The sequence below is a fragment of the Streptopelia decaocto genome (genome assembly GCF_964273445.1).
Source record: "Streptopelia decaocto genome assembly, chromosome: 2".
Classification (NCBI taxonomy): domain Eukaryota; kingdom Metazoa; phylum Chordata; class Aves; order Columbiformes; family Columbidae; genus Streptopelia; species Streptopelia decaocto.
Window position 1 is genome coordinate 56190714 of NC_138655.1, and position 23101 is coordinate 56213814.

The 23101-nt window shown below is 40.0% G+C and overlaps 1 protein-coding gene across 1 annotated transcript in view; it reads left to right on the forward strand.

Moving 5' to 3' along the window:
* Window positions 1-23101, forward strand: part of LDLRAD4 (low density lipoprotein receptor class A domain containing 4) — a 294067-nt gene that overhangs the window by 136724 nt on the left and 134242 nt on the right. The window contains exon 4 of the mRNA XM_082044432.1: window positions 5038-5178. Within this exon, the coding sequence (XP_081900558.1) occupies window positions 5038-5178 (141 nt within the window). The remainder of the gene's footprint in view (window positions 1-5037; window positions 5179-23101) is intronic.

Here is a 23101-nt window from a genome sequence, read left to right on the forward strand (position 1 = left end):
TCGCTTGCTGCATATATCATTTTTTATTTTTTATTCGAATGGATGGAATACAATTCTGCCCCTGGGTCAGATAATCATCTCAGACCCGTTAAATAAGTAGCTGTGACATGCATCGTAACAGTGGCCTAAACCACCATATTTTTTCAATATGACACTTTGTTGCTTTTTTTAATCCCTTGGCCTGTGACTTAGATTACAAAAACAAACATCACTTAGCTATAATTAAAAATGCCCTACAGTAAGTGAGATGACAAAACAATGGGAATGCTGTTCATATGGATGAAGTCAACTGTAAATGAAGTCTAAAAGAATTAAGTTGAATGAAAGGATAAAATTATCTTGTTGGGCAGGCACAGAAAGTATAAAATAAGCCTAGCCAATACAGAAGATCTTGCATTTCACAATAAGAAAGTTCTTTTATTTTGAGGCAAATATCTTTTGCTGTTGCAGCTGAAACATAACATTCAATTAAGGATTTGAAATGCAGTCCTATATTAATGGGTCTTTATATGTGGGGAGTTTATAGGTACAAGCATCTACCGTGAACACATGAGCAATATACTTATTTATTTACTTGCATACAGTTTATAAAAATAGGAAATAGGAAATATTTATAACAGTATTCTTAGTATTCCTTTTTTTCCAAGGTAGTCTAGTTCTACCTGGAGGTATGTATATTAAAACTTTATGTTGAAGAATTAGTGTATCGACAAGATAATTTTAAAAACTATGCTGCAGACATAATTATAAGAGGGGCCTTTTTTTCAACCTGTAGTAGCTGTCATCTTGCTTCACATTTAGCTCTAGTCAGAGCCTTGCTGGCCAACCTGCTGATATTGCACTAATTGCCACTTGAAAATGAAGAGGAAGACTGCCTAGCTTTGAAACGTTAGTCATGAAAGAAGGATCATGCTGGCTTGTTTACAGAATGGGAGCTTTTCCCCCTCTGCTTGTCTAGACAAACCAAATACAAGACTTTGTACTGAAAGGGGCTGTGTGTCATTAGGCACATGGGTCTAGTCTGGACTGGTCTGGATTTCCCTGCAGGAGTGCTTTGAGGTCACTTCTAGTGTTTTGGTACGTACCCCTACCATTTTTTTTACTAACTTCCAGTTCGACAATACTCTGATACTTGCTTTCTGCTATCTCCATCAACCTCACTTTGATCCAGCTTGCTTTTCAAGGAAGGGTTCTGTTCTGGTCTTAGTAAAAGCATATGCTGTTTAAATGCGTTCACTATGCAAAGTACTTTAAGGTACTGAATTTTCATTTACAAGTTACAAATACCTGATGTTACATATGTTCAGTTTTTGGAAGTTTCTGTATTTTCATTGAATAATCTGTTTAATTAATTTGCTCCATTCCTACAATACTTTTTTCCTTTGAGTTTTTCCTTTAGACATAATTATGCAGGCGAAGTTAGTTTTGCACTTTTTTGCCCTTCATTGAATATTAGGTTTTTTTTAGATTTAGAAGTTACTTTTGCACGTGCCTGTGTTGGGGGTTGACCCTGGCCAGCAGCGTAGCACCTACACTACAGCTCACTCATCACCCCATCCTATCCCACAGGACAGGGAGAAAATAGGAAGAGTAACAGCAAAAAGTTAGTTTTAATAAGTGAAAGAAAGAGGGGAAAAAAAACCCCAGGTCACACAAAGGTAGTCACTCACCACCTCCCCCAAGTCGACAGATGCCCAGCCAAGGCCCCGAGCAATGGAAGGACATGAACATGATGCTGTATGGCGTGGAGGATCCCTTTGGTCAGTTCAGGTCAGCTGTCCTGGCTGTGTCCCCTCCCAGCCTCTTACTCCTGCTGACTCCTTGGGAGTAGCAGAGTGAGAAAAAGATAAATCCTCAATGCTGTGCAGGCACTGCTCAGCAATAGTCAAAACACTGGTGTGTTTTCAGCCCCATTTTGGTCACAAATCCAAAGCACAGCACCCTACGGGCAGTTATGAAGAAAATTAACTCCATCCCAGCCAGGCCCAGTAAAGGATGACTGCTTTCTTGGCACGTGGATTTGGTAGGTGATCACACAGCAAAGTGGTTTTCGCAATATGGGCCATTTTAAAATGAGCATAGAATTCCTGTGGTAATTGTGACCAGCCTTCTAGTCAATGTGGGCACATCAACAGGGGACCAGAGGCCTGGTGACTTTTTTTATTCACCTTGACAATGGTAATGTTCATGTATGTAAGGGAAGGAGGAGGCAGCCATAAAATTTTACAAGAAAAGGTGATAGAGTTTGATTTTTGAATTCAAATTTCAGTGTGGTCTGTTATCTAGGACAAAAAAAACCCCAACCTTAAAGGGCAAATTCTTTGTCTGGTTAGTCTTTTTATGGTAGTGTTAGGTAAAAACCAGAACTTTAAGACTTTAGTAGAGCTAGTAAAAAAATAAATCTTCATTTGGTCTTTTTTCTGTAGACTGTATAATCTGGTGGCAAATCGAAACCTAAAGTTCTGAGTTTTAATTGCTTTTGAGTAGAGATCTTGCTTGGGCACTTAAGATACCTGAAAATGAGAACCTTTTCAAGCCAACTTTTCTCATCTTCCAAGGCAACTTTGTTATTTTCTTGTTCCAGTTTCTTACTGCATGAAGTTGCAGAAATGAATCCCGAAGTGTTGCAATTATCAGATTCTTAATATTGAGACTGATCTTTTAAGTCTCCTTCCCAAAAGTAACTGTTAATGACCTTCTTAGTTCTTTCGGTTTCAAAGGCTTACTCTGTTTGGTTATTAAATTTTTTATAGTCTATACTCAAAACAGAAAAACTAAGCCCTTACATGTCTCTTCAATTCTTTGTCATAGCAGAGAAGGAACAGGGACAAACATTTAATTTGTACAGTATTTTGTTGTACAACTCAAATAGTTCAAATACTATAGGGTACGACTGAAAAAGATTAAATCTTGAGGACCTTATTTAGGCAAATACTCACTGATTTTTAGGTGCAATGTGACAAAGTGGAACAGAAGGATTATTTTTTCCCCCATAGGAAATGTTTGTTTTTCTTGCATTGTATTTTATGGCTCTTACTTATATTCCTAAGTAGCATTTTATGTGTCACACTTGTTGATGCACATGTTTTTGCAGCAGCAGATTCTTTCTGCTATGTGTACCAAAATTTCATTAATACTCTTGATGCAAGGTATTCAGAGTGAAGTCTGCAAATCACTTTTACCTACAAAAGCAAATCTGCCAATAAAAATTATTTCATTCACTTTCGCAATTTATTTTCTTCTCCTTTGCTGTTACCATGCTTATGTTACATATCAGATACGTGTGGTTAAGTATCATGCCTTAGTAACTGCTTTAGGGGCTTTTTTTTGAGTTAAACATCCTTTTGTCTAAGTTCAGATTAAGTCCAAGAGTAAAGGAACGTCTTTTGTTGATTCTGATGAACAAATGTCATCTCCTTGCTGGGAAGGAGCAGAGATTGTCTCTCTTGAGCAGAATCAGACAATACAAACTGCAGCCTTAGGGAAGCCCATGGTTCAGAGAAGGGCCCTTCTTTAATAAACTACTTGTGTTTCTTGTTTATAATTCTGTCTGCTTTGCCTCTGCTTCTGTATGAGAACCACCACAATTTGTCAACATGCTGGAAGTGTAATCATTAAATTATAATTTGTCTAGATATAATATGCCCTCTGTTCTATATGTGTAGTGTATTTAACTTTGAAACAAGCCTGGTGAGAAAGCTCTTTATAATTGCATGTATACTTTTGTGAACATTTCTTAATTGCATCTCAAATACTTACTATAAAGCTTTGTTTCTGGAAGTGACATTTAAATGATCAGTTTAGCGGAAGGACAATGGCATTTTAATTATCAACCGTAGCAGACGGCCTTAGTATATAACTAGCCTTATTTAAATACTGAAGTGTTACAGCTTCAGACAGATGACAAGTCAGTCAGACTGAAACCCTGTCTGACTGGCCTCTGAAAATTAAAGACAAGACATCCAAGATGACAAAGCACTGGACTATAATTTCCGTAGAAAGCTAGCACTGGTTAGCACTTACTGAATCTTTACCAGTAAACAAAAAGCCAAGGATGGAGATAACGCCATCCATGTCAGAAGGGGTAACTGTGTAAGATCTCCTGTTGGTGTAAAATTTGAGTGGGAGATGAGGTAAGGAGCTTTTCCTTGATTTTTCTATTTTATTTTATTCTTTTTCCCCAAGAACTAGAGCTCGATCTAGTCAGGTATTTTACACAGGATTAGTTAGCCAGACTGCATCCTTTTGCAGAGAAAGGGAGAGAAGAAGGAACTTGAGGTAACAAAGTTTTTGCTTAAATACTTGGTCTCATAGAAATTGTTCTTAGAACCATATTTAGGGGAAAACATTCATTTATTTGTGATGAACGAAATGTAAAAAATGCAGCATGGCTGCGTGTAGCATTCAGACACTTTATGGAGGTTTTAGAAGTTTATCAACTTTGTAAAGTAAACTGGTGTGTGGGAGTTCAATGTGCAGACACTGAGTGCTTGATTGTAATTAGTTGAGAGACTGGCAAATTGGTTTGGGGAAGGTAGTTAAGGAATAATTGTCTGTGTCTGGACAGGACTGTTCCTGATTACAAACTATACTGTTTGCCTTACAGTTGATACTGTTTTGCATTGTGTAAGACTTTTAAAAATGTAGGGCAATTATTATTTTTATTCATTTTTATTTGCCCAAAATACGCAAGGTGTCACACAAACGTGTATGAGAACATGATTTTTGTCCAAAAGGAACTACAAAAAAATATTGTCCCTTTTCTAAGAAGAGGTAGTTGAATTTCCCCAAGTGGCAAATCTGGTTTACTACTGAATTGATTCTGGTGATCTGGAATGTTTCACGTATGTATTTATACATATGCAGTGCTTACAACTACTGTATTATTTATTTGGGGGATGAAGTGCCAAAGACCCATTCGCCATGATAGCATCTACTTGGAAAATACTGCCTTTTTTATCAGTCATCCTAGCAGTGAAGAAGGTGAGCACCAATTTCCTCACAAGTTTTTGTTGTGTTTTCTTTTTTGCCTTTCAGAGTGCAAATTCACCTGTGCCAGTGGTAAATGCTTGTATCTTGGTTCATTGATTTGTAACCAACAGAACGACTGTGGGGATAACAGCGATGAAGAGAACTGTCTGCTTGTAACAGAGCATCCACCTCCAGGCATCTTTAGCTGTAAGTACTGGCTCTTTGTGTGCATCCCTGGATGTATGTATGTCGAATATGTCTGTCTACCTCAGAAATTAGTCTGTCTGGAAACTTGGTCTGCAGTCTGGTATCTGGGAGGGATGAGAGAGAAGAAGTAAATACTCTTTTTCTCTGAACCGGCAGTGATTTATAACATACTTGCTCCAGGTTTCTAAACCTGGGAAGTTGTAGTTATGTAAAGAGAGTTTGTGCTGCAGACACGGAGGTTGTAAGCACATGGATCATATGTGGCTTCTGAGAAAGAAACCATAACGTATAAATTATTAAATAATTTGTTTTCCAAGGTTCTAAAAAATGTTGTTTTTTGCTTTGTCTGTGTGACAGTCTTTATATGCTGTGAAGATCATTAAGAAAGTTGTAGTATTTCCAGTTATCATTCTTATTAATCAAATATATTTTATTAGTGCTGAGATCAGCATCATTTGGTAGGTAACTGAGCTTTTGTAGGTCTGTCTTTAAAATTGCTTTAATTGTGATTCTTTGTTGCATAAATATCTCACACAGAGTGCCAGAGTTTATCACCGGAATTGCTTTCTTAGTGCTTTGCTCTCAGTGATGTACATGGAAGTCAAACTTTGGTTTTATTTTTGTATGTTCTGCAATAATTTATCTTTACACTGCAATTCAGCTTTCTGGATGGGGGAGAAATTTTCCAATGATGCTTCTGGTCTACAAGTACAATAGAAGTGGTGTTACGTTACTTGCCGCTTTCCAAACAGTTTAGTTCTGCCAATACCGACATCCCTTGGAACACTGCTTCACCTCTGATTGTGACTATGGCTTAAGGCTATCTGTGTTCCAATGTTGTTGTTAGTAATAGGAATTATAAGCAGCTGTATCTGTAATTTTCGTAACAAACACTTCGGAGTGGATTCATAACAGAAGATGATGTCAGGTGTTGGATATACACCTTTCTTCCTCTGCCCTCTAACCTCCAAATGAAAGTGTTTCTAAGTGTTGTCCTGTAAATGTTTTTAAATCTCCTACTTTGCAGCACCTTGGTTCTTCTGCAGTGATTTCAGAGGTTTTGAAATAATAATGGCCTACATATACTTTTATTTCATTTTGGTTTTGGTTTGATTTTTTTGGAGTGGAACTCTTTCCAAAGCCCCAGGACTAGCCATAGTCATTGGTTATGGGTCCAGATCAAAATGTCACATGTATTTGCCCATGAACTTAGGCTAACCTTGGTTTTTGAGTTGTAAAAAAGTTATGCCTTATTATTTGTGCATACAAAACTTGTAAGCATATTGTTGAAGTTCGAATAGAGGAATTTTTTTGGCTGGGAGACTGTACAGCTCTTCTCTTAAACCAAATAGCAGAACCATTTGCCCAAAAGGAACCATGAAAGCCATGGCGGTAGCAGATGGATGGAAGGGCTTTGGTGACGAGCAGCAGTTGAGGCCTCGAAAGTGGTGGCCCTGCGTGGCTACAGTGTGATGGCGGCGTGGGACTAGGTGGGACTCCCAAAGCCTCCTTCAGCTGGAGGTCTGAGAGCTGGGGCAGTGATGGTTCTTCAGGGTCCCTCTGTCCTTGTAACCCTTGTACAGTCATCACAGCAGCATGTTGACACCTCATGCTGGCCCGTTCGGCAAAAGGCCTTTGGACTGCAGAAATATTGTTACTTGCTTGATCCAGGATCCGCAAACTTCCTGGTCTCCTCCTAAGCCACATCCCTCCCCTCAGGCGTTGCAGGAGGTCATGAATGTGAAGCCAGGCATGCATGACAGGTCAGCTGGATGGTTCTCCCCCTCGCCTCCAGCTGCATGAAGTTTATCCAGACCAAACCTGACAAAAGGTATCTCTAAAAAACCTTTGGTGGCAGATTCCTGCTTGCGCAGGAACTTCAGGTGGCATGTTTCATGATCCTGCCTCTGGAAAGTCATGCAGGTCAAGCTGGCAGCATTTCTCTTGCTTTTCAGTGGACAGGGAGAAAAACAGTTTGCATCCTTCTCCTATCAGCCTTTTACAGACACGAGGACTGTTACCACCCATCTATCAGTTACCTTCTAGGAGAGTTTAAACAAACAAACAAACCCCACGTTCCTTCACAGAAAAATAAAGGGACTTCTGTTTTACATGAAAAAAACAAAACCTAGTGAAACAGGGTCCTGATGGTGAAACAAAGAGGAATAAAACCAAAACCAAAAACAACAAACGAAGCCAGATGGAAAAAATAATACAGCCATAAACAGTATTTAAAACAAATGAGGATTAGTGGTATTTATCCTGTTCTGGCTATTAAACAAGCTGTGGCATGGTAGAAGTCAGTGCCAATTGGTAACAGGAAAGATCTTTATTAGGGACATGGCAGTTGTTTGTGTTGGCTTATTCCAGCCTTGAAAAAGTGTTTCTAGAATCCTTGTTGAAGTGAGGTCCCCAGGCTTTAGAGGGCTGACACGTTGAATTAAAGAACTTGTGCATGCTTTTGCTCAATGATTTTAATGGGGATCCCTACCAGAGTACTCCAGAGTACGCGCATTCAAAATGTCCCAACTAACAAGGCTACCTTCCAACACAGAAATATGTACATTTGTTGGCCTCTGGAAGAAGATAATACAGGTCAATAAGAAGAAAATTATGTTAAAAAAGATCACTTGAGGAATTTTAAAGCAGGAATTTCTTTCTGGTCAGTATTACGTATTAGGTCTGTTCTGGCATCTTCTTGCTTGTGCACAGTTCTCAAATGGGGAGGACACTGTTTTAAGGAGCCGTTTGTAAGCGTGTGCTGGTCTACGCCTGAGCAGGGTGGCCTGTTTCTCCCTGGGACTGCTCCTGCCTTTACCCAGAGCACATTGGCACTGCTGTGGTATGCATTCCCCTCTGCTCTTTCTTCAAAGAATCCTTTCTCCTCCTCTATTCAAACCTTCTGTCCTCCTGTGATGGAAACAATATTAATCTCATTTCACAGTAATACATAGACTGCCCCCAAATCATGTCTAAATAAATACATTTTCCTATGGATGTTCTGCTTCAATTTATTTAAGCAGTGTGTGCCATGTTAGCGGTAGCCCATATTTCCTGGCTACTGAAGCATTTCTCATTTGTGTTCTTGCCAGCAGCCAAATCCAGAATGTCTCGTTGGAGCTTATTGTTTAGTTTAGTTAAGTTGCATGAGCAATGGTATAGAAAGATATTTTTTTGTGGGTGACCTGCTCACTGGATCTTGTGGTTATAGCAGATGCTACCGCATTGTGTTAGAGTTTAAATCTCCTAGACCTGGTTGTTCCTCTCTCCTTGGTAATCGTATCTGGCTCCAGCATAAAGGCTGTTACTTCAATCTTTTAAATGTTGCTACTGAACTCAATAAGGTGTCTCACGTGTGCAGTTAAACAACACGTGTATTTCTGCAGCCCTTTGTTTTTATTAATTTTTCTCTGCTGGCTTGTATAGCACAGAGAAGTTGGAAGGCAACCGGAGGAAATCTGCACCAGCTATGAGGTGTATTAGCAAGTGTCTATTGGATTCTGATTTTAGACCACACCAGTTGCAGTCATGCAGATGTTAGTTGGTCAAAATACATGCTAAGGAATTTAAGCCAAACCTGTTAAGATGACAGCTTGCCTGGGTTTACAATGGGATTTTTAACACAGGTGTGGTGATGCATGTTAAAATGTACCTCTGCAGTGAGGATGCTCCAAGGTTACTACACATTTCCACACAGGTAGCCTCATACAAAGCAACCCGTGGCAACTTTGGGTAGGTCCGCTTGTTTTTATTTTCAACAACTGAAAAGACGTATTGATTGAGATAATGGAGATAACTGTTCTTTTAACACTACTTGGAGGTCAAGGGTGTATTTAACGGCACAAAGCTATAGTAGGAAAAATGAGATGACGAATAGGATTTTAAACACTGCAGACTTGGCCTTGGCGGCAGATTGCCGCTCCACGTGACCTGCAAAATTTGGACTCCGAGGAATTGAAACAATGTGCCTGCTTGTAGCAGGACACAGTTCATTTGTTCGAGCATTTCCCTTTGTTTCGCAACAAATGATCACCCTGCCTTGTCCTGCTACAAGTAAATTAGATTTTGAAATTGGAAGTGTAGTCTGTTGTCTGTTTGCAGACTGCAGTATTGAAGTCATGTCTAATTGAGAAGGGTTGCAATGGTGGAAATTTTAGTTCTTTAATTGTTTCGTAGGAAACAGTCCAGGTAGTTCTCTCTTCTGTGATCTGTATGTGTTCGTGGGCATAGGAAACACAAATATTGACATGCATGAGAATTTGAAGAATAGAATAAGGGAGAACAAATCCTTCTTGTCGTGTGAAAATTATGTTTACATCAAATTTCAAGTTGTCAGCATTGATGGAGGTGATGTGTCATGGCTGTTTTGGCATAGAAGAGTCTGCTGTAGGAGTTCGTTTTCCTCTGCAAGGTAAAAAAACCCAAACAAATCAAATATATAGCTCTCCCTTTCACCACCCCCCACCTACTTCTGTCAGCTCTGAGCCTTGTAGGGATCTGCAGGGGGTTGGAGAATGATTCTGTTTTAAAAACAAAAAGCTCAATCAAAGGAAAATATTTTGTTTAAAGAGACCTTTGGCATCCCCCTCTGACTGTGACACCGAATTTGCACAGATAAAAACAACCGCTTAGATTTACATTTTGATTGTGCTTCTGCTTTCATGTGTGCTGGGCTGTCCCACTTCAGGTGAAATTTATCCATTTCTTTAAATATTTAGCAGTCTAGCGTTGATGTTAATGAAAGTCTGGCACTGCTATTTTGAGCATTGCAACAATGATAGTAATTTTCAGTGTCAGATTACTGCTTCTCGGAGGAAAAGGGAGATGGGAGGAGGGAGGAGCGGGGAAGAAAAAAAAATTGTTTCGGGTCTAATAGAGTTTGTCATCAGCCTGGCTGTGCCAGACAGATGGATTCATGAATACTGTCTAGACGCTCTCTGCCTGAGTGGAGCTGTGGTCTCTAAGGACAAGCAATGAGACGCTGGCTTAAGTGACTGGGGAAAGTGGGGACGCGCTCCCCTCTAATCAGATAGTGATCAGGGCTGATCCTGCCCTGCTGGTGCTGGGAGCCCGGCAGCACTAATCTCCGCTCAAACTTGGATATTACTGGGCTTTAGGGGGGGGCGGGGGGGTGGAAAGGAGAGGAATGGTGTTACGACGCTATTGATTTCAGCTGCATCTGCCCAGGGACTGGGGGATGATTTAGTTGGGAGCACAGACCTCAGGAGGAGTGGGTTGGGAGAGCCATCATCTGGCCATAAAGCACCTGCATAAAACCGCACTCTCACCTGTATTTATTAATTGGTTTAGTCACAGTACGCTTGAAAGTGCTGATTTACTTGCTTACTTTTTGTCGATTTGGCTCACTTGTTCAGAAGGATTCACCTCTTCTCCCTACCTGGGGCTCCGTGTGTCCCCAAGTGTTCAGATGAGGTTAGATGGGGCTGCCTGTAATTTGGAAAGGAGAAGCTGTGTCAACCAGGTGAGACCCGTAGCCTAGGGCAGATTTTGTGCTATTTAGGGATCTCTCATGCTGTTACTTGTCCTTTCTCTGTCACTAAGCACAATTAATGATAAGGAAATAAAAATTTCTGATATAGACGGAGCGATAAATATTTTTTGACTGGTGGAGTTATAACAAAAGCTTAATTTGATACATATGCTAACTTATTCAAAAAGCAAGAGTTTCTCTGGGTTTTGTATTGCAGAATAAACTGCAGTGCTCTGGATTTTAGTTTTGTGTATATATAACTAAATACTAGATAGGTGTTTATACTTAGAAAATCCAGTTGTTTCTCAGCCTGTTAGTGCAGTCTTGTTTCTTAAAGTGTTGTAAGCAGGCTGTGCACTTTATTTTGAAGTAATTTCATCTTTGCATATTTTTGAAGCACAGCATGGAGTGTTAGCAATTAATATAAGCTTGAAAATTTGAAGAAAAAAGCAAAACATGACAGTCAATTTTGTGTTTTCCTTTAATATTTTGTATGTATTTTTAAAATACTGTGTTTCCTGGTGTTTAATAAATGAAGTAGAATGCTGCTCCCATGAATTCTGTAATAAAACTGCAGTGGAATTCAGTAATGCTGGAGTTTGCCCATTCTTCGTCCAGAGCCTTGAAGTGTTAGTACCTCAGACAAGCCAGACACACACACATACATGGCTAATAACAACCATGAAATGTGCTGGTAAAAGTCAGGTATTTGCATCTGCTTACAAACAGGGCTGAAGTCAACTCCTGGTAAGGAATTTCCGTTTCACAAAGTTTCCAGCTGAACGTTAGTTATATTTTTACAGTTAATGAGAAAATAAATAAAAGCGCACGGTGCCCTGCAGTTGAAAATGGGGGAATTAGAGTAGCTCTGAAATGCTACATTATTAATTCACAAAGTATGTAAGTCAGTTGTATCACCTCTAATCAAGATCTAGGAACAACATTTGTTAGAACTGTTTGTGTTTGTTCTTCATACACCTTTCATTCACCCCTCCTTCAATTCCTGTTAGCTTTTAAGAAACTTCATCTGGTACTAAACATTACAGTTTATTATGATTATGCCTGATAATGCTTTTGCTTTCTCCTGTCTCCTTTTTCTGCTACTGATTATTTACAGATGCAAAAGAGAATTCTAAGCGCTCAAAGTGTACAGTGCATTAAAATCTTCATTCCAAGGCTGTTTTTCATGAGAGCGTGCCTAAACTTCGGACTGGAAATCTTAGAGCAGTAGTGTCAGGCAGCAGTTGTGATGTGACTTTCTATCTTCCAGGTATGCTTGGCTCTGCAAGAGACAGGAGCTCCTTGTGGACCAGTATGAGGCAGGGAACTGGCATCCCACATACTCTGAGGGCACCCTTTTCCAGCTTTTTTCTCCACCAGAAGCGCATGGTGGCAGAAATATTTCATAAACTGAAGTACAGAAACCACAGCACAGAATCACACCAGAGGCACAATTCTCCCCCTGGAGAGAGGAAGAGAATAAACTGCAAGACAGTTATGTTCACACATTATTTCGCTTACAACTAGTAGGTGCTCAAACACGACATCAGAAATCATATAGAGTGGCACTGAAAAACTTTTGTGGATTGTATTTTCAGTTCACATTAGTAAGTATTGTTCACTGCTGTTCTTCTTCTCAACATTTTTATTTGCAGGGCTCACGCTGTACAGTGAACTAGGAGCTGCCTGGCTAAATCTCTTTAAGTTTTACATGCAGTTCTGAAGTCCTCCAGTGTGAATTTTAAAACCACCACTTTCCCTGTCCTTCATTCATATTGGTTATTGCTTGTAAATGCTCATTAAGGGCGCTGCATTTGTGCTGTGTTTGCACTTGGCTAAGAGAAGCGGTCGCAAACTAGTTCTTATGTACGGCATTGGATGCTGTTCAGGTGCTAAGGTAGTATGAAGATTGCTTCCATTTTCTTCATATGGTTTAAACATGCTTTTGACGCAGCTTTGAAAAAAAAAAAAACAACTCACAAAAAAGGGACATAGAGTCAAACTAGACAGCAGACTGTGATGTTCAATTGCATTTTATTCTGCAGATGCGTATCTGACCTTTTATCTCCAGAAACCCTTCATCTCCGTGATAAAAAGAACAACTTTAATTTTTCTTAAGCAGGCTCATCTTCTCCTTTTATTTTAATGTAACAGCTGAGATGAAGATGAATTAGGAGTTTGCTTGTATGTTCTAAATAAATGCACACCGAAAAATTTCTGTCTGAAAATTCTGTGTGGCTTAACATACAGCATCACATTGGTACTCAAAGAAATCTGTGCTTTTCAGTCACCTCTGTGGTCTGTGTTGTGTGTGAAATTATGTTTTTCCATATCATGGAGTGTTTAACCGAAGCATGTTGCTTTGTCCATTAGTGTACAGCTGTTTTTCTCAGGCTGGGACATCTGAGAAACCCTGTTTTCTCCCCAGTTTTGCAAGTACTTGAAAATGGCCAAGCCAGTGTAGCCCCTTGTGGTTGCTCCCCTCCTTGTCCCTGTGCAGATGCTTGTGCAGCCACACAGGAATTGGGTTGTAGACCTGGTTTAGTTCTGATGAACTCTGAGAAACTTCCACTTTGTTTCAGCCAATGTCATGTCTTCGATTCTGTTCTCAGCTCAACCATGCCAACTCTTCTGCCAGTACAAAGCAGTACAGGTGGCTACATTCAGTGGTGGTTTATCCTTGACTGGTTTAAGGTTTCTGTGAAACTGTAGTCTTATTACATGCCTTAGTCCTTGCTTCACTAAAGCATATGCTTCAATACCTTTCCCTTAATACAAGAGAGTTTGGGAATTAATTGTTGCTTTCCCCTTTCTACCCCATTCTGAGAGTCTCATTGTTTGTTATTTTTTGTTACAGAGAAATGAAACAAAAGAGTGAAGCATCAAAAGGGGTCTTATGACCGTTCATGGGCTTGGGTTCATTTGGAATGAACCTGTGCTAGTAGAATATAATAAAACATTTCTTTTCAATAACGAAGTCCAGTTTGGCTTAAGACATGGGGCTTTATTGGAATAATGTTCACTACTTAAGTGAGTTCATAGGAACAGCTGTCCTGGGTGAGATCAAAGGCCCAGCTAGTCCAGTATTGAATCTGGCACTGGCCAGTTGCAGATGCTAAGTGAAAGAGTAGAAGCAAGTTAGATAAAACAGTTGTGCTTTTCCCAGTAAACCTGGTTCCTTGGAGCAATGATGCACTGCTCTCAGTGAAGAGCATGGGATTTCTGCCCTTCTGAGAGAATTCGGCATTTAGAAAGGGCAGGAACTGAGGTGAAGAGAAAACGTCTCGTAAGTGTAAGAAAAAGAGAAGATCCATCAACCCTTTGCGAACCAGTAGGTGTGTGGGCACGTTGGTTTCTTCTATATTCAACACATGCTTTTCCTGTTAAGGCTTTTTGAATATAGGATGCAAGCTTGAAAGTGCTGAATTCATGTGAACCTGAAAGACTGTTTGCCTGGATCTTTTCACTTATTTTGTGAGATATGGATATTTTTAATTTATCTAAGCTTACTGTTTTTTTTCTAAGTGGTGTGTGGGATTTTTTTGGTTTGTGGTGTTGGGGTTTTTTTTGGTCAGGATTTATGGACTGTGTGACAGTTTTATATTTAATAGTGAATGAAATTAATCTTGTGATGAAAGTGGGCTTAAATTTGGCTTGGATGTTTAAGAAAAAATGCACACACAAAGCCCACTGCATGTAGAAAACACAGTTGTCATGTGTGACTGCATAGCACACTGGCGTCAGATACTGTGAGAGTACATGTGTGTATATTACAGCGGCTTTGCACTGATTTTTGTTTCATTCACATGTGTGTCTTACACAAATGAAAGGAGTGAATACAGGCTAGTTAGCATTAAGAAATTTATTTAGACCATAAATGAGACAGTTGACCAGCTCTTTATACTGAGCCACTCTAAAGAGCCAAAAGAAAACAGTAGATCAGGAGTGAGTTGTTAAATTAATTGCATTTTTTATGTGATAGGTGACTATTCTCTAAGTTATATAGACTGAGAGGCTAGAGAGAGATGTACGTAACGCAGTGTTACTCCAGCCGTACATGATAAGATCACAGTCCTACTTATCTTTCTGGCAGTGTGGCTACACAAGTAGCATCCTCTTCTCCTCAGATTTCCCCTTCTTCTTTCTTTCCTTCTGTCTCAGTATTGCTGTGTAATAGCTTCATAAAAGTAAGACAGACTAAGGACCTGGGGGGTGTAGAGATAATAATGACGCACTGTGTGAATACTGGGTCTGGCACCTAGTAGCACCTTGATAGAAATAGAAAGCTGTGATCACAGTATTAAAATATGCTAACAAGCTGAAGGAGCTAATGGGCTGAATTTTTACAGTGCAGATGTTCATTCGGCACTTGCGCTGAATGCAGTAACAAATGTGTGGGGGCTGATGGTGATATTATTGTGTTCTTGGCAGCACAGTCCTCCAAAACAATCTTTCCTTTCTTTTCTATTTTACCAAGATTTAGAATGTTCTCTTTTTTGTGTGTGTGGTCTAAGATAACAAATGTGTGTATAAACAAACAGGTATGACTAAGGCTGGTCAGGCTAGGGTTGCCTTTCCTCGAACAGGGAGTTCTGTGAGAATGGGTGCACTGCTGTACATCATGGTGGGAATCAGTTTCTCAGTTCTTGGATACTTCATGTTCTACATGTCCTACTAAGTTTCAGACAGTTTTATTGTTGTTGGTTTCAAAACCTAGCTCAAGTGGCCAGAATAAACCCTATGCTTTGGGAAACCATAGAGCCATGGTCTGGTCTAAGTCATCTCCCTGTATTTTCCAAAGAAGAGTGGGTAGTCCCCTGGAGAATATTCGTGGTGACCTCTGTTCCAGTCCAGTACCTCATCCTGGCCACCCATCGCATGGTACTTCACATAGTTGGTCTGTTCCTGCACGTTCAATGTTTGCAGCTAATGCCAAGAATGATATTTCTGTCTTGCAGAACCTTTCAGCTGTTTCAGTAGGAAACGATCTTGACTTCTTTCCAGCAGATTCAGATATTCCGGAAGAGATTACCATTTGTACCAGTCAAAGATTTACTAGACAATGTCGGAAATCATTATGTTGCAAACCTGCTCTTTTTTGTTTTTCCCTCCCTGACAAAGGTACTGACTTGTTTGTTTTAATTACCAGGATGAAAGGTGCATGTGGCTTTTGTTTGTAATAAGCTGCGGCTCTCACTGTGAATACCTGTCACTTTTGATAGACTCTTACAACGCAGATGATCAGTCAACTGGCCGTGAGTATTTGGGGCTGGCGGTGCTCCCCCAGCAAATGCATTTGCTGTGCTATATAACACAGGTTTCAAATCACATCCTCTTCTGAAATGTGGGGAAAGGAAATTCTACTGATGTTAGCTAGCTAGAGGAAGGACTGAAATGATATAAAGAATAGAAGACTTAGTTATCAGTGAATAGGTCTCACCAACAATTCAGATTTGCTTGGCATCTCTGCCACAGACTTCCTGAAGAAATCTTTATTGGTTTTCTTCCTTAATTTCTTTATTTATAAATTTGAGATAATGATGTTCATCTGCTTTGCAAAAGTAATAAAAGAAGATGAAATTTTTACGTGGTTGAAGAAACATGCAAAGAGATGTTAAGCTGTAATAACCTCAGAAAAATGGGTATTATACTGGAAAAATACAATAAGCTGTCAGCGAGAATTAAAAAGCTTAGAAAGTACATGCTTTATGTTGTACGTTGACACATACTGTCCAATAATAATAAATTTATCTTTAATTTTTCACTTGTCAGCATTTAAAAGCAAGGAAATGGATATGCTAAATAGTTTCTAAGTAGGTACATTAAACATCAATTTGCGTTAAATTGTGACTACACACAGAAGAATAGGAGTGAGTTTCATCAGTCAACTACGATTCCACAATTGGAGCAGATTATCTTAAAAAATGGTGAACGTAATGCGATGTAATGAAATCGGGTTGTGCGTTAGTGAAGTCTGAAGAGGAATATCAGAAGGATTTAATCAAATGAGGTCAGCAGTCAACAGAATGATGGATGAAATTCTATCTTGATTAATGCAAAGTAATTGGTACTGGAAGAGAAAGTATGTGCTATTAATACAGTTTATTGGATCCTAATTAATAGTGTAATTTAAGGAAAAGGACCAAAGCATCACTATGAAGGGCTGAAATAAGACTTCTTTAGAGAATATAATTGTGGTCAGATAAAATATTTTGAATCAATAAAAATAGGATGTGAAATGTTCTGATGGCCATTACGTAAATCAACATTTCACCTTTATCTAGAATGCTGTGTGCAAGTATTGCTGCAGCACAGCAACATGCCATGGATGTAGGAAACATAGGAAAGCAGCAGAATGAAGTTGTGAACAGACTTCAATATTAATAGAGACCAAAAAAATTCGTATTGTTTACTTTTGAGTGTAGATAAGAGCGGGAAAATGAAAAGGTACACAGAACTGTGGGTGTTGAACAGTAGGTGGGTCAGGAGCTTTGGCTGTGTCGTAAGATTAGAAGATCATTCAGTGTGATTCAAAGCTGATAAAAAAGAAATCTTTTCATACATCCTGCCCTTAGGCTGTGGACCTCATTACTGTGCAGTGTCGTTGAGGCAAGAATTTAGCAATATTTAAAGAAAGGAAGACTCTGAACACTGAGTCTGCTTACGTGTAATCTATCCAGAGAGAAGTAGTTAGGAAACGTGTAAGCCTGAGGTTTCAAGCATTAAACTGATTTCTAATGATAAGATCGGGTTGAGAGCTTGAGAGGACATTTCCTCAGTCTTTCGGAGAATTGAACATCCTCATCCAGGAGGAGAGGAGTGTAGGTTCCCACGTGTGGTGTGAAACTCAAGTCCACAGCAAGCGGCTTGGAATAGCGTTTGCATGCAGCTGTGATCAAAGTCCTTACGCAGTTTCCCTGACTTAAGTAATTACCAATATTGCATGTAACAGCCTTCCGTCGTATTTTCTAAGGCAGAAATCTGGACTGTCTTGTGTGGATCTTTTTCACAGAAGGTGGTTAACTAGTGAGGCTGGCACGATGAGTTGCTCACCAAGTGAAAACTGTGGGATCTCTGCCCGCTGGTGCTGGATCACCCCTTGCACCCCGGGCTCAAGCAGAGAAAGCTGGTTTAAGCAAGCAAGTTTTAGAATTAAATGTGTTGCAATATGAATTGGTGTTTGAGTCTTTGAAGCTTCCTACAGCCCTTCTGTCCATTACACCTGTGTAGTTAATAAACCGGACCTTCAGAAATCACAGAATCACAGAATGTTAGGGATTGGAAGGGACCTCAAAAGATCATCTAGTCCAATCCCCCTGCTGGAGCAGGAACACCTAGATGAGGTTACACAGGAAGGTGTCCAGGTGGATTTTGAATGTCTCCAGAGAAGGAGACTCCACAACCCCCCTGGGCGGCCTGGTCCAGTGCTCTGTTACTCTCACTGAGAAGAAGTTTCTTCTCATATTTAAGTGGAACCTCCTATGTTCCAGTTTGCACCCACTGCCCCGTGTCTTATCATTGGTTGTCACTGAGAAGAGCCTGGCTCCACCCTTGTGACACTCACCCTTTACATATTTATAAACATTAATGAGGTCACCCCTTTGTCTCCTCCAGGCTAAAGACACTGAGCTCCCTCAGCCTTTCTTCATAAGGGAGATGCTCCAGTCCCTTAATCATCTTAATATCTGTTCCTTAAACATAATGTTCTGAACTCCATACGTAAATGTTCAACAGTAGTGGACAACATTTTAGATCTTCTCTTCTTGCAGGAGGTGATAACAGTTTCTTAGCTTATTACGACACAAGCCGTTCATTAATTAGGACTTTCAGAGAGAAATGTGTGTAGGCTGTGAACATGCAGAGTGATGCAGAGAGGTGGAAACAGATGTGTGGTCATATATGCACCAGCCAGCTATTACTCAGGTACCGGCCGCCTGCTAATTAGCGGCTGGAATGTTGAATAACATTGGTGTTTGCGCGATTGCCTGAGTGTGGTCCTGCATCTGGTTTTCACACTTGTCTTAATCTCTACACGGTACCATAAGTAACATCCTTCAGTTAAAATTGTTTTGAAAGTGAGGCCTCTAGAGCTTCCTTGTTACAAAATATTAGTTTCTTGGTGTAGATCGCTGTATGTGTAGGGCCATCAGCTTTTTGTACCCTTGAAGGGACAGCACTGGGTTAACACTGGAGATGAAACCTGACTCATCCTTTTTGCTTCCTGTCGTGTTAATGACCCCCATGTGTGCCATGTCAGCTTTAAACCACCCCCTTGAGGATTCTCACAGCTCCTCTTCCAGCAAAGAGTCAGCAAAGAGCAGCCAATTTCTGAACTGTCATAGCCAGCAGTTACCTGTGTGATGAACGGCTCCTTAGGAAAACTATTGCAATTGATCTGAAGTTCATATTTTACTGTACTATCTCGAAGAATTTCACTACAATGTATTAGTATTTCCAATTGTTATATGTCCTAAAGATACATGCTTGCATGCACACGCGTACATATATTCTGGAACAGTCTTTTTTCTTTTGTGAAGTCCAGATCCGTGATGCATTTCAGCCCTGCCCATCACCATAGGAACAGCTAGTGCAATTAGTTGCTACACCAGGGTTTTAAATTATCTACCTCTCTATGCTGTGCTGTATTCCAGGTAAAAGGCGCATCTGTAGATCAGAAAGAGCAACTCTGAATTTGCTGCCAGAACATAGACACAGAGATGATTTTTCTGATTCAGTTTCTGCATTCATAAAATGTTTCTCACGCTTCCCTGAAACAACTTATTTCTTTGTTTATATGAAAAAGCTTGTGAATTAGAAGAGCGCTTCTAATCTTCCAGGTAACTGGGGAAATAATCCCTCTTTCCATCCTCCCCTTCTCCCTTTCCATGTCTTCTCTCCCCACAGAATGCTAAAACAGTGTTTTTCCTCCCACAGTTGAAAGGTGTGTTTTGCAGCATACAGATGAGATATTTGTTGGCTAGCAAAAAAGCGAAACAAGAGACCTGTCTTTCAAGTACAAATGGGGTTCTGCAGGTCTCTGTTGGAAAGCCTCATTTCTGCATGAGCACAACTGTTTCTCCATATTGCTTGGAACACTTCGGTTGCTTATTTAGCTATACCTTCTATTATAGATTCTATAAAGACATCATTTGTCAGGCTAACTGTGTACAAAAATGTTTATGCACAATATAAATGGATTTCAGATTTCTTTGAATTGCACCCAGAGACACAAAATTTTGCACTGCTTCACAATATACTGAGCTGGATTAGATGGTAGTAATAATAATAATTAGGATTCCTTTCTCCATTCTGCAAGGCTAACTGAACTTAACTACTTGTTTGAACCATATCAGTTAGATTTTTTTAAATATATTTCTATTTTTTTGCCTCCTTTCACTGTCAAGACCTTTCTTGCAGGGTGTTTTTTTCATGACACTGGTCATCTCTGACTTAAAAAGAACAATAATAGGCTTTACAGCTTATTCTACCTAGGTGGATAACTGGTTATTGTAGGAAATGTATATTTTTTTAGCTAATTTGAAAATATACGAAACTACAGACCACATAGGCTCTTTATAGAAATTCTTTAATTATGTCTCGTATAAGCCATATTAGAAAGGTATATTTGTCCCTGATTTTAACCCCACTTAAGTAGGAGCTAGACGCACAAATATCTTTCTATATATGACCGTAGTAGCTATTTAAACTAAGGATTTCAGCAGACAGAATGTAATTAGCCTCATTGCAAGACTAATACACAAGGGAAAAATGCCATAGGATTTTGTAATAGCGACAAGTGGTCAAGACATTACATTTATGTTTTGCTAGTTTTACCAGCTGTGTCTCATTCCATTATTCATACACAGACAGACAGACACACACACACACACACACACCTCTCTTTTAATTAATTCTAGTTGTCGACCAGTGAAGTTTAAAAAAAAACAACTCCAGAGGTGATTTTCCAGAGAAAATCTGATTACAGAGTGAGGCCACCAACTGCTAGAAATCTGCAGATGTGAAACAGCTTTTTGAGGCTTGAAAATGTGTCTTCATCACATGAATCTTAAAAAGAAATGCAGTTGTTGGGATTTTCTTAGTGAGCTGCTTATTTCAGTGGGAAAAAAAAAAATCAGAAAAATGTTTTGGGTTTTCTGCCTCATGTTGTACGTGAAGCTGCATCTGTGCATGATTCATAGCGATAAAACGTTTCTCTGGGGGAAACAAGGTGAAGGCCCTCTGTGTTGGAAGTTACTTACAAATGGACAGGTATAAGCGATGATCCCGCATAACTTGCATTCCTAAACTGCTGATGTTTAAAAAAACCCTTACATTCCACATGGCATAATATTTGCACACTAATCTCTGGTGAAATATGGTGTGGTGAGGCAGAGCTTGCTGACCATAAACACTGCAAAATTTAACTGGAATGAGAACAGCTAGAAATACACAAGTGTTTGAAGATTGTAGCATGGTGTTGGGGTGAGCTTTTTTTTCCCTTCTTTGGTGGATGGCTGGGATAGAAGACAGTCTTTTAGAGGTACCTGGAAATAAATAGGAGCAAGCATCTAATCCTTTCAGTTGCAGAGGTTTTTCTTTTCCATGGGATTCAATCCCTTGGCCTCCTGAACGCATCAGCCCTGGTCTCTGAATCCTACCACAGGCCTCTGAATCTTGTCAGTGTGTTGGGTTTTTTTTAAACAGGAATTGAAGTAACATCTGACTTTGTGGCCTTGGATTCCTTTCCAGACTGTTTGCTGGGCCTGCCGGCCGTTGGCTGGGCGTGCCGGCTGTTGGCAGCCATAGTGTATTCAAAGGTAGACATGGATAAAACACAGTATTTACACAGTATTTCCATTGCTTATAGGAGTTAACTATTTTCTGACGGTGCTTTTCATTTGTTGCATTACATGTTTATAGTGTACATTGCCTGGGGGAGGTGCCTTTAGCTGACCTTAAAAGATGGGAGGCTTCCTCCAAATACTACATTGACGCATGAAAGGAAAAGCAGCGGGGCCTTTTAGGTGTGTCCACGAAGGATGGAGAAACAGGGACGATACCAGTCTGAGAGCAAACAGATTGGGTGAGATTTATTATAGAGACTGGAAGATGGATAACTTGTGGCAGGCAGAGCGAGACTGCCCGACCAGTCAGTCACTGGGAAGGATGGAGGTGGGGCAGGTTGTGGGAAGAAAAGGTGGCTGGATTTCCCAAAGACATCGCCCGTCTCACGTAGCTATTGCCATCTGCAACTCATGGTGTGTGCACGTTCCCAGCTGCCCTTCCTGCTGGTTGTCTTGGAGTCAGTTTGTTGTAACTCCTTGGGATTTTGGGTTCCTACTGTTTTTGCAGGAATCGTGTAGGTAGAACCTAACAGTCCACCCTGAGGTTCATGGTGCTGGGTTTGCAATCAGCCCCTCTGTGCCTTAATAGTGAGGATGTTGCTCTAGGTGGGGCACAGCAGATTCTCATTTGTTCAGATAGGGGATATTTAGAGCACCTGATGGTACTTGCTGTGTTTTCATGAACAGAACAAGAAGCAACAATCCATTGTTTTAAAAACCAGTGAAAGCAATTGGGAAATTAAGTGGTAAAGGATTAGGGTCCTAATTGCTCATTTATGGTGTCTTTGCTCACGTTAGTGGTGAAAATAGACCTAGTTCTTTCTTAATGTTCCTTTCACTACTAAATTAGGCAGTGGTTAAAAAGATCTATAGCTGGAGTTGTTTGGGGCCCTTTGTTAGGGCTGGTGGGAAAAACTTTGCACTGAAATTATCTGAATTGTGTCCAGAGGAGCTTCGTTGATTTAGCCCTGCTGGATATCTAATTATTCATCTTGTCTGTTACTTTCATAAGTACTAAATATAGAGAATATTCATAAATAAAGAAAAGAAGGAAAGAAGGAAGGAAAAGAAAGAACAGAAAGGAAGGAAGAAAGTAAGTAAGTTTTAAGCATTGAGTATATTTCAGACCTGTGGTTGGCTGGTAAATTAAATATCAGGGAGGACCTGGCTCCAGTTCAGCTGCAGCTTCATGGGCCATGCTGGTGGGCCTGCGGAACAGGAAAAAGAGAAGGTAGATGTTGTTGCGACTGCTGGTGGTGGGGTGGATTAAATAGCATGAATGTGGAGGAAGCTGTGTTTTAACAGTGTGTTCATGGTATAAGTTGCTTCATGTCTTCAGTTATTTCAGCAAATACAGTAGAAGAGGTTACTGCTTCTCCATTTCAGATAAAATTGAGAACTAGAGACAGAGAAGGCATCCAGGGAGGCCTTTTTAGTATGGACATTCGGAGTAGCAAAATTGGTACCTGGTAGCATAAAAGGGGACTCCTTTAAAATGTTTTTTTTATGTATTTAATATGTGTTCACAGCAAATCTATTTATTGGATACGTTTCAGTAAATTCCAGGTTGGGAGAGAAGGATATAAGG